Genomic DNA, 17,063 nt, shown 5'->3' with positions numbered 1-17,063 from the left:
TGTGATTGATTGATACTCTGATGTCAAATACTGTCAAACACTCATGCGCAAAAGCTCATCATAGCACTTGAGTGAGTATATATACTACAGCATTCCAGGTATCAGAGCTACCTGGTTTATCAGGTTTCCTTCCTGTTCTCTGGTGGAAGACATTCACGCTGTGCCCTTCTGGTGGGAACCTAAGCAATTTTCTTGGCAGATAGTGTAGTGGAAACCGGTCTTGTTACATTCCTATGCAAACAAGCAGTGACATGGCTCCTCCCACAACCCACAGTTAACCACTATCGAGTCTTAGACACACTTGTTTGCTGCTTCGCCTCCTCCGTGGTTGTCTACACACTTCATGGACAAGGGAGACCCTGTGGAGAAGTTATTCTGAGTTTGTGTGAGATTCGAGACGGTGTTGTGACACACAGGAGGAGCTCTGCCCCCATGGATCGTGTTGAAGGGGGCCTGGAGAAGTTCAGGGTCTTCAAGAAGGATGACTTTGAGGCTGACTGGATTAAGGTGACAGAACGCAGCTTTGGCCAGGTCTACAGAGTGAAACTCAAGCTTTGGAGGGAAAAGTGTGCCCTGAAAAGCTTCAATACCACACTTACTGGCACCAGTCTCTACAGGTATGGTTAATGTGGCTTTACTACAGGCCTAGAAGATACACTCTAGAACAGAGCAGACATTTCCCCGAATAAATCACATCATTTAATTGCCAGTTATGAATGGAATTACAATCACTAAAAGAGAGCACATTCGGGCGTTTGGATAATTAGCAGTTTGCAGTATTGGTCTAATTACTGGGGAAATAAATGTGTTAGATTAGAAAGGTTGAAAGTGACAACAAAAATCTGTGGGCTGAGGCTGCTCAGGTGTGGAAAAAACCTGTCAACTCCCCCTTACGCTTATCTTTTCTTTATTTTGTAGGAGAATGATAGAGGAGGCATCCAAGATGGAGAAAGTGACATTCAAGTACATCGTGTCCGTCTACGGGGTGTGTAATGACCCTCCCTCCATGGTGATGGAGTACATGAGTAATGGCTCCCTGGATCGTCTCCTCACCAGCCACGTGTTGATGTGGCCCAAGAAGTTCCAGATGGTTCACGAGGTCACCATGGGCATGAACTTCCTTCACAGCATGAACCCTCCACTTCTCCACCTGAACCTGAAGCCTTCAAACATCCTTCTAGACGATCACCTCCACATCAAGGTGAGGATAGCTCCACAGAGACGCTGGCCGTTTAAGCAGCTACTCCTGTTTAAAAAGTGTAATGAGCGAGACGAGGGTCCTTAATGATATCTTGACTCTTTTTTTAATTAGGCATGCAAACATTAAAAAGTGTAGGGTTATATCTGAATAAGAGTTCAGTGGTACGTACGCAGTAATGATTATCTGTCTGAAGAAAATTTCCCTCCAAAGATTTCAGATTTTGGCTTAATTAAGTGGGAGGAGGCTGGGAACAAGAAGGAATTCATTGAAAATTTGACTGCGAGAGGGAACATTTTCTACATACCTCCAGAGACATTCACCCTGTCCCCTGAGCATCCGGGAACCAAGTTCGATGTTTACAGGTGAGGTAGTTGCCAAGGGCGAATTCCTACAAACTCACACATAGGCCCACTATAGAACTGTGTTAATAGGCTAGTTTTTCTCTCTCTCTGTAATAGAAAAATTATGAGTTACTAACTAGATATTTCAATAATTTGTTCAGTATTTGATCCTGAAGTCATAGATTTTTTCAATATAGTTTCTAATGAGGTATAATCTTTGATAATGTAATTTAGATTTAATGTACTCTGAGCAAAAAATATAAACGCAACAGGTTTAGTGTTGGTCCCTTGTTTCATGAGCAGAAATAAATGATCCCAAAAATGTTCCATATGCTCAAATGTTGTTTACATCCCTGTTAGTGAGCATTTCTCTTTTGCCAAGACAATCCATCCACCCGACAAGTGTGGCATATAAAGAAGCTGATTAAATAGCATGATCATTACACCTTGTGCTGGGGACAGTAAAAGGCCACTCTAAAATGTACAGTTTTGTCACACAACACAATGCCACAGATGTCTCAAATTTTGAGGGAGCGGGCAATTGGCATGCTGACTGCAGGAATGTCCACCAGAGCTGTTGCCAGATAATTTAATATACATTTCTCTACCAACATCGTTTTAGAGAAATTAGCAGTAGGTCCAACCGGCCTCACAACCATCCCGCCCACATTCGGCTTCCTCACCTGATACCAGCCACCTGGACAGCTGATGAAACTGTTGGTTTGCACAACTGAAGAATTTCTACACAAACAGTCAGAAACCGTCTCAGGGGAAGTCATCTGCATGCTTGTCGTTCTCACCAAGGTCTTGACCTGCAGTTCGACGTTGTAATTGACTTCAGTGGGCAAATGCTCACCTTTGATGGCCACTTCTCCACATTGGAGAAGTGTGCTCTTCACATATTAATCCTGGTTTCAACTGTACCGGGCAGATGGCAGACAGTGTGTATGGTGTTGTGTGGGCGAGTGGTTTGCTGATGTCAACATTGTGAACAGAGTGCCCCATGGTGGCGGTGGGGTCATGGTATGGGCAGGCATAAGCTACGGACAACAAACCAAATTGCATTTTATCGTTGGCAATTTGAATGCACTGAGATATCTCACCCATTGAGCATGTTTGGGATGCTCTGGATTGACATCTACGACAGCGTGTTCCAGTTCCCGCCAATATCCAGCAACTTTGACGTGAAAGTTGACGTGAAATCCATAGATTAGGGCCTAATAAATGTATTTCAATTGTCGGATTTTCTTATATGAACTGTAACTCAGTAAAATCGTTGAAATTGTTGATGTTGCGTTTAAATTTTTCTTCAGTGTTATTAGATACATGGAGAAAGAACCACATCGAAGTTATCTTGTCCGGTCAGAGTGTTCTTACGTGTTCCTTGTTTTAATTTAGCTTCTCTATAGTGATGTGGGAAATCCTGACCCAGAAGAGACCTTATCAAGCTGGGAAACGTGAGTAGTGGTAATGCATTCTGATTCAAGTATCAGATTTTCCAAAAAATCTAATCACAGACACAGTAGTGTTTGACAAAGTTCAGGTAGTTAAACTATACAAGCTTATAATCACATTTTACATTGAGAGGACATTTTTGAAAATCATTTCTCATCTGAAAAAACATAACATTCCTGTGTCACAGGAAGCAGTACAACGACAGTGCTGATGAAGGTGTCATCAGGTAGAAGGCCAGGCTTGGAAAATATCCCTGATGACAAGCCACAAGAATGTGAGCAGATGATCACAATAATGCAACAGTGCTGGGATCAGGATCCCAGAGAGAGGCCAGATTTCTCAGGTAACACTTCACCTGATTCCAGATCTGTTTGGGCTGTAAAATACCGTAGAGTAGAATAGATACATTATTGTCCATTTGGTTCAAAAGAAAATTTAGTTTTCAGCTTTTTTTCCCTACCTCAGACACACCCACGTGTTGAGAGGCACATGGTCAGCCATTGTGCAGTGCAAGATGGAGAGATATTTCTGGGGCTAAGTGGCTTACTCAATGGCATAATGGTAATGATCTGACACCAGCAGCCTTCCAGTAGCCAATTCAGCTCACATTTTTCCATTGCCAGGCCTGGAAACTTTGGTTATTGGTCCACCTTTATCTACTTACCGCCAACCAACTCCTATGGTCATTGTCATCAATGCCAGACATACGAAAATATCTTAGATCAGGCTGGATAACATTGTGTGTCCCTCTCCATACCAAACCGCAAAGAACAACAACAAAACAAACTATCTTCGAGACAGCAAAAGGGGGAGAATAGCCACCCCCTGTTACGATCGGAAACAGTATAGAAACACCACTTTTTAAATCAGAAAAAGTGAAGGAAAAAATTATGAAGGGCCTCCTTTGTTGTCTCCAAGTGTCATAGGCTTCCCTTTTCAAAGAAAAATAAACCTTTTAAGCCTATAGCTATACACATTACCCATGTGATTGCTCCAGCACATTGTTTCTTCAAAACAAGGCAAGCCCATATGTTGGAGAATGACACAATATGGCTGAACATGTTGTGTGGACTTTGTTCAGTAAACGATCTTACACTGGCTGAGGCCCAGTGGCGATTTTAGCATTTAAATCTTGGTGGGGCAAAAAATATAAAATGTAAAATTATGCATGCCTGCTGAGCCACTACACAATACAACACTAAACAATACATTCATTGCACTACAACCGTAAAAGAATGGTTCCCACAAACTATTAGGGCCTACATAGTCCCAACAGCAGTCCCAACACCTTACCACTGCTACACCTGGCTATCAGCGGAGCCTTGTCTGGCAGCAAAACAGTTAATTCAGCCTCATTTACTGCCTTTAAAAAAAACACACAGCTGATATGGCTGACTTGTTTAAACAAATGTGGTTTCTACTGACAATTGAGATGTACAAACTATGGCATAAGGGAACGACGAGCAAATAAGAGGCAATCCGTAATTTCGATTAAGACATTAATGAGCAAGCTAGGACGGACGTTGTCAATATAACTATTTGTTCAGCACTTTTGAAATGTACAGCAACAGAATTCAGAACATGTTCCGTTCTCACAGAATTCTCCCTGTACACCAAGTCAGAACCGTAGGATAAATAACGGGGGCATATAAGCAGACAATGAAAGCTCTTACAATATTTGATGATTACATTTCTCTAAAACAGGCTATAGGCTACATGTGCACGTGCACCACCAAGTCAGAACAGTAGGCAAAATTAAGATTATTAGCGTGAGGTACATGGGCTACTAACAACTTACTACACAACATACACTTAGTATTACTTTCTTAGCTACAGTATACATATCTCCCTGGCATATTACATCATTTATGTAGGAGCATACTTTATTTAATTTATTTATTTATTTCACTTTTATTTAACCAGGTAGGCAAGTTGAGAACAAGTTCTCATTTACAATTGCGACCTGGCCAAGATAAAGCAAAGCAGTTCGACACATACAACAACACAGAGTTACACATGGAGTAAAACAAACATACAGTCAATAATACATTAGAAAAATAAGTCTATATACAATGTGAGCAAATGATGTGAGATAAGGGAGGTAAAGGCAACAAAAAAAAGGCCATGGTGGCGAAGTAAATACAATATAGCAAGTTAACCTCTAATTCCTCCCAAACCCGGATCCGGGAGCACCCCCATCAGTAAAAAAGCTGACTAGCATAGCCTAGCATAGCGTCACAAGTAAATACTAGCATCTAAATATCATTAAATCACAAGTCCAAAACACCAGATGAAAGATACACATCTTGTGAATCCAGCCATCATTTCTGATTTTTAAAATGTTTTACAGGGAAGACACAATATGTAAATCTATTAGCTAACCACGTTAGCAAAAGACACCACTTTTTTACTCCACCATTTTTTTACTCCATCAGTAGCTATCACAAATTCGACCAAATAAATATATAAATAGCCACTAACCAAGAAACAACTTCATCAGATGACAGTCTGATAACATATTTATTGTATAGCATATGTTTTGTTAGAAAAATGTACATATTTCAGGTATAAATCATAGTTTACCATTGCAGCCACCATCACAACTCTCACCAAAGCGACTAGAATAACTACAGAGAGCAACGTGTATTACCTAATTACTCATCATAAAACATTTCTTAAAAATACACAGCGTACAGCAAATGAAAGACACAGATCTTGTGAATCCAGCCAATATTTCAGATTTTTTAAGTGTTTTACAGCGAAAACACAATATAGCATTATATTAGCTTACCACAATAGCCAGAAACACAACACCATTTACCAGCAGCAAAGGTTAGCGATCGTAACAAACAGGCAAAAGATATATCATTTTTGACTAACCTTGATATTCTTCATCAGATGACAGTCCTGTAACATCATATTACACAATGCATATAGGGTTTGTTCGAAAATGTGCATATTTAGCGGCACAAATCGTGGTTATACAATGTGATTAGTGGCCAAAACTTCAAGCAATCTTGGAGAGGCACCTATTCTAATCGATAAGTAATCATAAACTTGACTAAAAAAATACATGTTGGACAGCAAATGAAAGATACATTAGTTCTTAATGCAACCGCTGGGTTAGATTTTTAAAATTAACGTTACTGCGCAATACAGCGTGCGCTAAAGCGAGACCGCACCGAAATTCATGGCGGAATTATTATTTGACATTTGTCAACATAAATACGAATTAACAGCATAAAGACTGCTTACTATTTGCTGAGCTTCCATCAGAATCTTGGGCAAGGTGTCCTTTCTCCAGAACAATCGTCTTTTGGTTGAAAGATGTCCTCTTCTCCTGTCGAAATAGCCGCTAACGTTAGCTATGTGCCGGAAAGGTGTCCAACTCCTGATAGCGCGTCACAAAGAAATCCCAGAAAATCGCAATAAACTGATATAAACTGCTATAAGTCGGTTTAAATTAACTACCTTATGATGTCTTTAACAACTATAACGAATAAAAACATGACCGGAGATATAGAACTGCTAAAACGAAAGCTTTGCAGGACGCCATTGTGATGTCCCTCTTGCGCCAGGCGCCCCGTTGAAAAGAACGGTACTTCCGTTCCATGAGCTTATATAGGGCCCCAGATGGTGCAATCCACTCCATTCAAATTCTCACCGCTTACTGACATCTAGAGGAAGGCGTATGCAGTGCATGTAGCCCCATAGCTTACATGGGGACTTATAAACTGACCCTAGAACAGGGACCTCGATTTCAGAAATCTCACTTCCTGACAGGAAATGTGCTGCAGAATGAGTTCTGTTTCACTCAGAGAAATAATTCAAACGGTTTTAGAAACTAGAGAGTGTTTTCTATCCAATAGTAATAATAATATGCATATTGTACGAGCAAGAATTGAGTACTAGGCAGTTTAATTTGGGAACGAAATTATTACAAAGTGCAAATAGCACCCCCTATTGCCAAGAGGTTATTAAACACTGGAATGGTAGATTTGCTGTGGAAGAATGTGCAAAGTAGAGATACAAATAATGGGGTGCAAAGGAGCAAAATAAATAAATACAGTAGGGGGAGAGGTAGTTGTTTGGGCTAAATTATAGATGGGCTATGTACAGGTGCAGTAATCTGTGAGCTGCTCTGACAGCTGGTGCTTAAAGCTAGTGAGGGAGATAAGAGTTTCCAGTTTCAGAGATTTTTGTAGTTCGTTCCAGTCATTGGCAGCAGAGAACTGGAAGGAGAGGCGGCCAAAGGAAGAATTGGTTTGGGGGGTGACCAGAGAGATATACCTGCTGGAGCGCGTGCTACAGGTGGGTGCTGCTATGGTGACCAGCGAGCTGAGATAAGGGGGGACTTTACCTAGCAGGGTCTTGTAGATGACCTGGAGCCAGTGGGTTTGTTGACGAGTATGAAGCAAGGGCCAGCCAACGAGAGCGTACAGGTCGCAGTGGTGGGTAGTATATGGGGCTTTGGTGACAAAACGGATGGCACTGTGATAGACTGCATCCAATTTATTGAGTAGGGTATTGGAGGCTATTTTGTAAATGACATCGCCGAAGTCGAGGATCGGTAGGATGGTCAGTTTTACAAGGGTATGTTTGGCAGTATGAGTGAAGGATGCTTTGTTGCGAAATAGGAAGCTAATTCTAGATTTAACTTTGGATTGGAGATGTTTGATGTGAGTCTGGAAGGAGAGTTTACAGTCTAACCAGACACCTAGGTATTTGTAGTTGTCCACATATTCTAAGTCAGAACCGTCCAGAGTAGTGATGTTGGACGGGCGGGCAGGTGCAGGCAGCGATCGGTTGAAGAGCATGCATTTAGTTTTACTTGTATTTAAGAGCAATTGGAGGCCACGGAAGGAGAGTTGTATGGCATTGAAGCTCGTCTGGAGGGTTGTTAACACCGTGTCCAAAGAAGGGCCAGAAGTATACAGAATGGTGTCGTCTGTGTAGAGGTGGATCAGAGACTCACCAGCAGCAAGAGCGACATCATTGATGTATACAGAGAAGAGAGTCGGTCCAAGAATTGAACCTTGTGGCACCCCCATAGAGACTGCCAGAGGCCCAGACAACAGGCCCTCCGATTTGACACACTGAACTCTATCAGAGAAGTAGTTGGTGAACCAGGCGAGGCAATCATTTGAGAAACCAAGGCTATCGAGTCTGCCGATGAGGATGTGGTGATTGACAGAGTCGAAAGCGTTGGCCAGGTCAATGAATACGGCTGCACAGTATTGTTTCTTATCGATGGCGGTTAAGCTATCGTTTAGGACCTTGAGCATGGCTGAGGTGCACCCCTGACCAGCTCTGAAACCAGATTGCATAGTGGAGAAGGTATGGTGGGATTCGAAATGGTCGGTAATCTGTTTGTTGACTTGGCTTTCGAAGACCTTAGAAAGGCAGCGTAGGATAGATATAGGTCTGTAGCAGTTTGGGTCAAGAGTGTCCCCCCCTTTGAAGAGGGGGATGACCGCAGCTGCTTTCCAATCTTTGGGAATCTCAGACGACACGAAAGAGAGGTTGAACAGGCTAGTAATGGGGGTTGCAACAATTTCGGCAGATCATTTTAGAAAGAAAGGGTCCAGATTGTCTAGCCCGGCTGATTTGTAGGGGTCCAGATTTTGCAGCTCTTTAGCTGGATTTGGGAGAAGGAGAAATGGGGAAGGCTTGGGCAAGTTGCTGTGGGGGGGCAGTGCTGTTGACCGGGGTAGGGGTAGCCAGGTGGAAAGCATGGCCAGCCGTAGAAAAATGCTTATTTATAATGCTCAATTATAGTGGATTAATCGGTGGTGACAGTCTTTCCTATCCTCAGTGCAGTGGGCAGCTGGGAGGAGGTGTTCTTGTTCTCCATGGACTTTACAGTGTCCCAGAACGTTTTTGAGTTTGTGTTGCAGGAAGCAAATTTCTGCTTGAAAATGCTAGCCTTGGCTTTTCTAACTGCCTGTGTATATTGGTTTCTAGCTTCCCTGAAAAGTTGCATATCACGGGGGCTGTTCGATGCTAATGCAGAACGCCATAGGATATTTTTGTGTTGGTTAAGGGCAGTCAGGTCTGGAGAGAACCAAGGGCTATATCTGTTCCTGGTTCTAAATTTCTTGAATGGGGCATGCTTATTTAAGATGGTGAGGAAGGCATTTAAAAAAAAAAATCAGGCATCCTCTACTGACGGGATGAGATTAATATCCTTCTAGGATACCCAGGCCTGCTCGCTGAAGTGTTTCAGGGAGCGTTTGACAGTGATGAGTGGAGGTCGTTTGACCGCTGACCCATTACGGATGCAGGCAATGAGGCAGTGATCGCTGAGATCTTGGTTGAAAACAGCAGAGGTCTATTTAGAGGGAAAGTTGGTTAGGATGATATCTATGAGGGTGCCCGTGTTTACGGCTTTGAGGTGGTAACTGGTAGGTTCATTGATCATTTGTGTGAGATTGGGGGCATCAAGCTTAGATTGTAGGATGGCTGGGGTGTTAAGCATGTTCCAGTTTAGGTCGCCTAGCAGCCCGAGCTCGGATGGGGGGCAATCAGTTCACATAATATGGTGTCCAGAGCACAGCTGGGGGCAGAGGGTGGTCTATAGCAGGCGGCAACGGGGAGAGACTTGTTTTTAGAGAGGTGGATTTTTAAAAGTAGAAGTTCATATTGTTTGGGTACAGACCTGGATAGTAGGACAGAACTCTGTAGGGAACTCTGTAGGCTATCTTTGCAGTAGATTGCAACTCCGCCCCCTTTGGCAGTTCTATCTTGTCTGAAAATGTTGTAGTTCAGAATTTTTGGAGGTCTTCCTAAGCCAGGATTCAGACACGGCTAGAACATCCGGGTTGGCAGAGTGTGCTAAAGCAGTGAATAAAACAAACTTAAGGAGGAGGCTTCTAATGTTAACATGCATGAAACCAAGGCTATTACGGTTACAGAAGTCATCAAAAGAGACCGCCTGGGGAATAGGAGTGGAGCTAGGCACTGCAGGGCCTGGATTCACCTCTACATCACCAGAGGAACAGAGTAGGATAAGGGTACGGCTAAAAGCTATGAGAATTGGTCGTCTAGAACGTCCGGAACAGAGAGTAAAAGGAGGTTTCTGGGAGCGATAAAATAGCTTCAAGGTATAATGTACAGACAAAGGTATGGTAGGATGTGAATACAGTGGAGGTAAACCTAGGTATTGAGTGATGATGAGAGAGATATTGTCTCTAGAAACATCATTGAAACCAGGTGATGTCATCGCATGTGTGGGTGGTGGAACTGAAAGGTTGGATAAGGTATAATGAGCAGGGCTAGAGGGTCTACAGTGAAATAAGCCAATAAACACTAACCAGCACAGCAATGGACATTAAGGAGAGGCATGCTTAGTCGAGTGATCATAAGGGTCCAGTGAGTAGTGAGGTTGGTTGGGGTAACGGCGATTCAGACAGCTAGCCGGGCCATCGGTAGCAAGCTAGCATAGGATGGAGGTCTGTTTTTAGCCACCTCGTGCGTTTCCGTCGGTAGATTAGTGGGGTTCTGTGTGGTAGAGGGGATCAATCCAATTGGCAAATAGATATAGTTATAGTGACCTTAAATCTGTATGACCAAAAGTGTGCATTTGTTTCAGGGTAATTGTTCTTCATCTTCAGTGCCCTTTAGTATTGTGTTGACTATAGCAGTTACTGTATAATATGAAAAGTTTTAATAAAACTATAGTGCCTCATGGATTTTACAACCTTGTTTATCCCAAGATCGAAAACACAAATGTTTGAACAGAATTGTAAATAAATAACATGCAGTATTCACACTTTTACACATCTTGTTAACATTTTGAGTATGACGGATACATGCACTGCATCAATCAAATCCCTCTGAATTTGAGAATATGTTTTTAATGACCAAACCTCTTTGTCTGTTTGTTTATTTCCAGACATTGTTCGAAAGACAGAAGCTCTGAGCGACGTCCTGGGAATAGGTGGACGTAGCAACGGGGATAAGACACACAAACCTGATTATACCATGCTGTCGCCGAGCTTCAGAAGAGTGAGTGCTCAGTACTGCATCCTCCATCAATGTTGAGATAACAGATGCAGCATCCACCATCAATGTTGAGATAACAGATACAACGCTCTCAAACAAAGTCTGTCTGTCTGTCTGTCTGTCTGTCTGTCTGTCTGTCTGTCTGTCTGTCTGTCTGTCTGTCTGTCTGTCTGTCTGTCTGTCTGTCTGTCTGTCTGTCTGTCTGTCTGTCTGTCTGTCTGTCTGTCTGTCTCTCTCTCTCTCTCTCTCTCTCTCTCTCTCTCTCTCTCTCTCTCTCTCTCTCTCTCTCTCTCTCTCTCTCTCTCTCTCTCTCTCTCTCTCTCTCTCTCTCTCCTCCTCCCCCCCCCCCCCCCCCCCCCCCCCCCATGTGAATGTATGTAAAAGAATACCTTGACTATGCCAACTGTATGGTTGTATAATGCATGCATCGTGTATAAACAGTTCTCATTAGCTCCATTAATAACAACATTAACTTGTTGATGTGCTGCTATTATGATGACTACTATTAACACTTTTTTTTATTATATCTCCATTAAGAAATCCACATGCTCACTCGCCAACCCTCCAGGTGAGTGCATGGGGAAAACTCATGTTTCCGTGTGTCTCAGTGCCTCTAGGGCTGACATTTAAAATGCAATTCTACCAAGTGTTTTCCACATATGGAAAACTGGAGAAGGTGTAGCTTTGGATCATGTGGACAAAAATGCTTATTTAGCTCTGGCTCTTAGACTGTACAAAATGCATTGGAGGAAAGACATGTCTCTTTAGACAAAGCCAACTTGTATGCAAATGCATGCACGCTTCAATAAACCATGGCTACTGTCACAATCAACTGAGGCAGCAGACATATTGCTATACTGTATCAGATTGATTTGCATTGGCAATACCTCTGCCTCTGTGTCTTATCTGGTTTATGTTGCATTTTTACATTCACAGACATGAGCAACACCAGGGATGACATTCTCAATATTCTATCAAGGAAAGACTTTGAAAACTTCAGACAGGCCCTTAGAAAGGAGCATGTGTCTATGCTCTTCAAAGACAACAACACTCTTCTCCACTACACAGTGGTTAGTGGTGACACAGAGAGTGTGAAGCATGTTTTGAGTCTTGGTGCGGAGGTAAACTCACAGAGCGTCAGAGGATACACCCCTCTCATTGTGGCTGTGCTCCACAAGTTCCACGAGATATGCTCCTTGCTGACGGAGCACGAGGCAGACGTTAAACTTGGAGATGGGGACCAGTGGACTCCTCTGCACTTTGCCGCTCAAAGCGACGACAGCAGAGTTGTCCGTCTGCTACTGGACAGTGGCGCCCAGCCTAGCGTTAAGGAGAAAGCCGGGTGGACGCCGCTTCACCTGGCCACTCAGAACGGCCACGAGAACGTCGTGCGTCTCCTCCTGACGCGGATGGGGAGCGCCGACGAGCACGAGGAGGTCCACGGGAGGACGGCGCTCCACGTGGCGAGTGTGTACGGCCACCTCGCCATCGCCAAGCTCCTGCTCAGTAAGGGAGTTGACCCCAACGGGACGGACCACTCCCTGACCACCGCTCTACACCTGGCAGCCGAGGAGGGCCACAACAGGGTAGCCAGGCAGCTGGTGACAGCTGGCGCAGATGTCAACTCCCTGGACAGCCGGCACTACACCCCATTACACTTCGCCGCCCTCAAGGGACACACGGGCATCTGCAGGCTACTGTTGGGCAACGGGGCGAATCCCGACCCCAGGACCCTCCAGGGTTGGACGCCCATGCACTTGGCGGCGCTGAAGGGCCACGCGACCACCGTGCTGGAACTAGAAGCCCACCAGGGCTCTATGGACCTGCCAGGAAAGGGTGGCTGGACACCCCTCCACTTGGCCTGCCACCACGGGCAAGAGGAAGTGGTGTCCAAGCTGCTGTCGGCCAAGGCCAATCCCGACATGGCAGAGGATAGCGGCTGGACGGCGCTCCACTTGGCGTGTAACGGCGGCCTTTTCCCCAGTGTGCTCCAGCTCATCTCGCATCGGGCCAACGTCAACGCTCTGAACAAGAGCCAGGCCACCCCATTACATCTGGCTGCCCAGAACGGCAGTGTTCCCATTATCAAAGCCCTGCTAATGAACGGGGCAGAGAGGAGTAGTAAGGACTCGACAGGCTGCACAGCCCTATCCCTGGCCAGGAAGTGTCAGAAAGAGGAGGTAGTGCAGCTACTGGAGGACAGTTAGTGAGCCTTTCACACTACTGTGCCGAACCGAGCCGAGCCAAACAAAGCTGTACTGAGCTGGTCTGGTTACATATCCACCATTGTTGCTGGAACTGTGCTAAAAAATAGTAATGTGAGAATAAACTATCCGAGCCAGTACAATTTGTTTCGGGTTGGCAAGATAGTGTAAAAAGGGTACTAGAAAGCCAACAATGGCATGTTGAACGATAACTCTGGACAGGGTAACACTGATGTCAGGCTTAGTGACTAAGAAGTACAGTACATCACTGTTGGGAAAAGTGTATTGATACTCTATTGATTTATGTCTCTACGGTGTCTACGCTGTAATTAGGAATGTTATTCTGAATGCTCAATATTATATTACATTGTTATGTTAATTTAAATTGTTTAATTATTTTTTTCCAGTGGTCAAGGATGACCTTACTGTCTGTTGTCGACATCTATAAATATGTAATTATGACTCTGACCATGAGTGGATTATAAAATAACTTTTCATTAGCTGGCAAATAGTGAAGGTTTTTCATTCTCCTCCCTGCGGTGACCAACCAAGAGCACGATATCTTGTGCAAGTCTAAGCTGCCAGGTTGACACATTATATTGAATAGGACTGAAATGCATTGAGAAATATATTTACATATACTTATGTTCTCATTTCCATGGCACAGGTGACCAAACTTTTTTTTTTTTTAAATACTCCAGCATAGTAGCCATGACCGTACTGTAACATATCCCATGAGTTGTTGTCACAGAAAACAAACATAGTCAGCTAGTACTCATACCATATCAGATCAGTTGGATCTACTTAACTTAATGCTTCCCTGACAGGTGGAAGTGATCCGAAACCTGTGTGCGATGTAATCGAAAACCTTCCCACAACGTTTATCTCACCAGACAGGAATGATATCAATGTGAAACATTGCAATCATTCTCACTACCACCCTCCCCCTGAGAAGATAACTCGTTTGACAGCATTTCTCTCTCCCCAAACAGTATGATGATCTCTTTCTGACACCAGTGCACTTCATTCATAAAAGACTGTGTGCCACTCCCATCCACATTAGTTGACGGCAGACCCCCCTGAAAAAAATGTAACTCATCTTCACCATCTAATCAAAGTTAGTCTGAATCAATGGCTCCGGCACAACCTTTTACACCCACAGTGACACATTTGACGGTTTCCATCAGGCTATAATTCAGTTTGCAAATCCCTAACAGAATTTCTGAGGAAGGTCAGGAGACAACGTACAACAGCAGCTAATGCCAGTTTGATTGGGCAAGCCGTTAAGGGCATTGCATCACAGCAAGGGATGCTAGTCAACAACAGGAGTTGAGATAGAAGAAGGAACGCTTGCTGTCATCCTATTTCCATGGGACATCCCTTGTAGGCCTACTACTTTCAGACAAAATGTTGCATTATTAATGAATGCAATATGTTTACACAGTCTATGGATATTAATAGTACACCAAACTACCACTACAATGGTCAGTGGTGTATTTAATTCCCCAGCGGGCTAGAGGGATATCTTTGAGTTGAGACAGCCTCTCACAGGGTTAAATGATCCACAGAGGCCTGTGGTGCTTAGCAACTGCAAACATGACTAATTCAGCCACTGAACCAGCTCCTGACCCAGGTGTGCCGCCTCAACAGCCCCCCTCCAAGAAAGTCTCCTCTGCCCGGGCACCTCTGGTCTTGCCCAGGTAATTGACGGGGAGTGATCTTTCAAGTCTCCAGGGTGATGATGTGGAAAACATTTTCCCCTGTCATCTTAGCCACCACTTGGCCTCTCAGTATACCTATATTTAAAAAAAATACCCCCGAGTTTAATCCCTTTTGCTGCCCAAGGTTACTATTTGGGCAATTATCATTAAGTCTTTCTTCTAGCAGACCTGTCAGTATAGACACAGGTTGAAGTCACAACTATTTTATAGGCTGATGAGTTTGAAATACTTTCCCCAGACATCCACTCGCTCAGCCAAATATATAATAGCCTTCGGCGTAGTCTAAGTATAAGCAGCATAGATACTGCAGAACTGCATTATAATACCAAGCAAGCCCCTCATTCTCGCATTACTCAAAGCTACTTTTCCATGCCCTTGTTTTCATCAGTAGACAGTATATTATTGCCCTTCGTCTTCTTGTCGTCATGCATGCCCCTTTAAGATGATTCATATTTCAGTTTACTGCGAGCGCCTCAACAAAGTGCACAGCCCCCCTAACTTTCTCTCTCTTTCTCTTCCCGTCTCTCTCGTCTACATCTTTGTGATGGATTTACCCATCCATTTATACCTCTTATCAATCTAAAGTCATGATATTTACTATTTCCTGACATTTTCTGAGTAGGTCGGCTTGTTTTGTGCGACGAGAGACAAGTATGTACAGTATGAGCTATAGCTGCAGTGGCTACCATGCACTGAGGGCCATTTCCCATTGTACAATGTGTTAGTGGAATAGCAACAATCAGACAGATTCATTGGTGATAACGGAGAGAGCTCCCCAGAATTGGACCCTTTGACGAATCCCTACCTGAACTTTCTGCACAAGTGAAATTTGAACCTTAAGAAAAGATCAATTTTGCTTTCCACTTGCAGGTGGATGGAGGGGGCACGATGGTTCAATGGCTCTCTCAGCATAGGCTCAATAACCACAAACATTCAAATATAATTTTAGGTATCAAATAGCATTTTAGTTAGCAACTATGGTAGTTGAATTTTCAACACTGGGAAACAAACATTATTGTCTCATACTATATTAAGCTTCTTTAAAAAAAAACTTTAATACCTCACATAAATTGCTTTACAGCCCGATACAATTAGACTATTATGCACTGTTACATTACAGTTAGTTAATTGCTAAATGGTGTATTTACAGGTGCACAAATGGATAGCTTCCAATTGGCTCATTCATTACCCCTCCTCTACCCTGTAACTGCTGTATACCCCAGGTCATTGCTGTAAATGACAACGTGTTCTCATTCAATTTACCTGGTAAAATAAGGCACAAAAAAAAAAGAGTAATTGCACTCTCATATTCCGAAGTTTTATTTCCACGTCTATTTGTCATAGATAATAAAAGTCATACCATGACATTATGATGTATTATATGAAAGTCATTTAATTGGATCCAACAGAAAGTTTCCATTGCCATCCCGGTTTCTATTTTCTTCTGTTGTTTGTTTTTACCGTAGCTCCCATTTGTCTGTTCCGGCATACATTTGACATTTTACTGTACAGTAAAAGTAAGAGGCTTTCAAATCATTTGGTATTAGAGCCAACACATGGGTATACCATAATCTCCTCTGATAAATGTGTTACAGCCTTTGGTTTTTCTCTCGATTTCGAGGTTGGTTCTCTTTGGGTGTGGCCACAGATCAGTCATTATATTAACCAGATACTCAAGTGGCTGCTCTAACAATGAAAAGAAATGTCTTCAAAAATGGTAGGCAGTCGGGAGGCAAGATCGGGTGGGACCATTCCAACCAATGAGAGGTCAGATATGTGTGTGAACAACTGTCACAACTGTTTCCACTAGTTACCAAGTTGCCTATGTCATAAAAATTCATGGTTTTAATTTAAGGTCAGGGGTTAGATGTGTGGTTAAGGTTAGGATTATGTTTAAAATCACATTTTAAGAAGATACATTTTAGAAATAGTCTGGGTTTATAACATTGTGGGTGTGCTAACTAGTGGTTTTTCTCAGAGTTGCCGGGATGTCACGTGTCCTACTTATATCAGCACACTCTTACAACTTAATCATCATGAGACTTCTATCAAATAAGTCACACGTAGCAAAAAAATCCATTCAATGTGTTGTTAACCAAATTTGACACTCTCATTGACCTCTTTACAAAAACTCCTC

At 43.2% G+C, this 17,063-nt stretch overlaps 1 protein-coding gene across 1 annotated transcript; it reads left to right on the top strand.

Annotated features, from left to right (window-relative positions):
* Positions 1 to 432: 432 nt before the first annotated feature.
* On the top strand, positions 433 to 13,208 carry ankk1 (ankyrin repeat and kinase domain containing 1). The gene is made up of 6 exons (XM_038961889.1): positions 433 to 617; positions 922 to 1,201; positions 1,412 to 1,563; positions 2,941 to 3,006; positions 3,189 to 3,340; positions 11,938 to 13,208. Exons 1-6 carry the CDS (start codon positions 433 to 435, stop codon positions 13,206 to 13,208), a joined length of 2,106 nt encoding a protein of 701 aa, XP_038817817.1.
* The last annotated feature ends 3,855 nt before the right edge of the window (positions 13,209 to 17,063 follow it).

Source organism: Salvelinus namaycush, chromosome 23, assembly GCF_016432855.1.
Source record: "Salvelinus namaycush isolate Seneca chromosome 23, SaNama_1.0, whole genome shotgun sequence".
Taxonomy (NCBI): domain Eukaryota; kingdom Metazoa; phylum Chordata; class Actinopteri; order Salmoniformes; family Salmonidae; genus Salvelinus; species Salvelinus namaycush.
The sequence above is the reverse complement of the archived record's forward strand: the minus strand, read 5'-3'. Positions and strand labels throughout refer to the sequence as shown.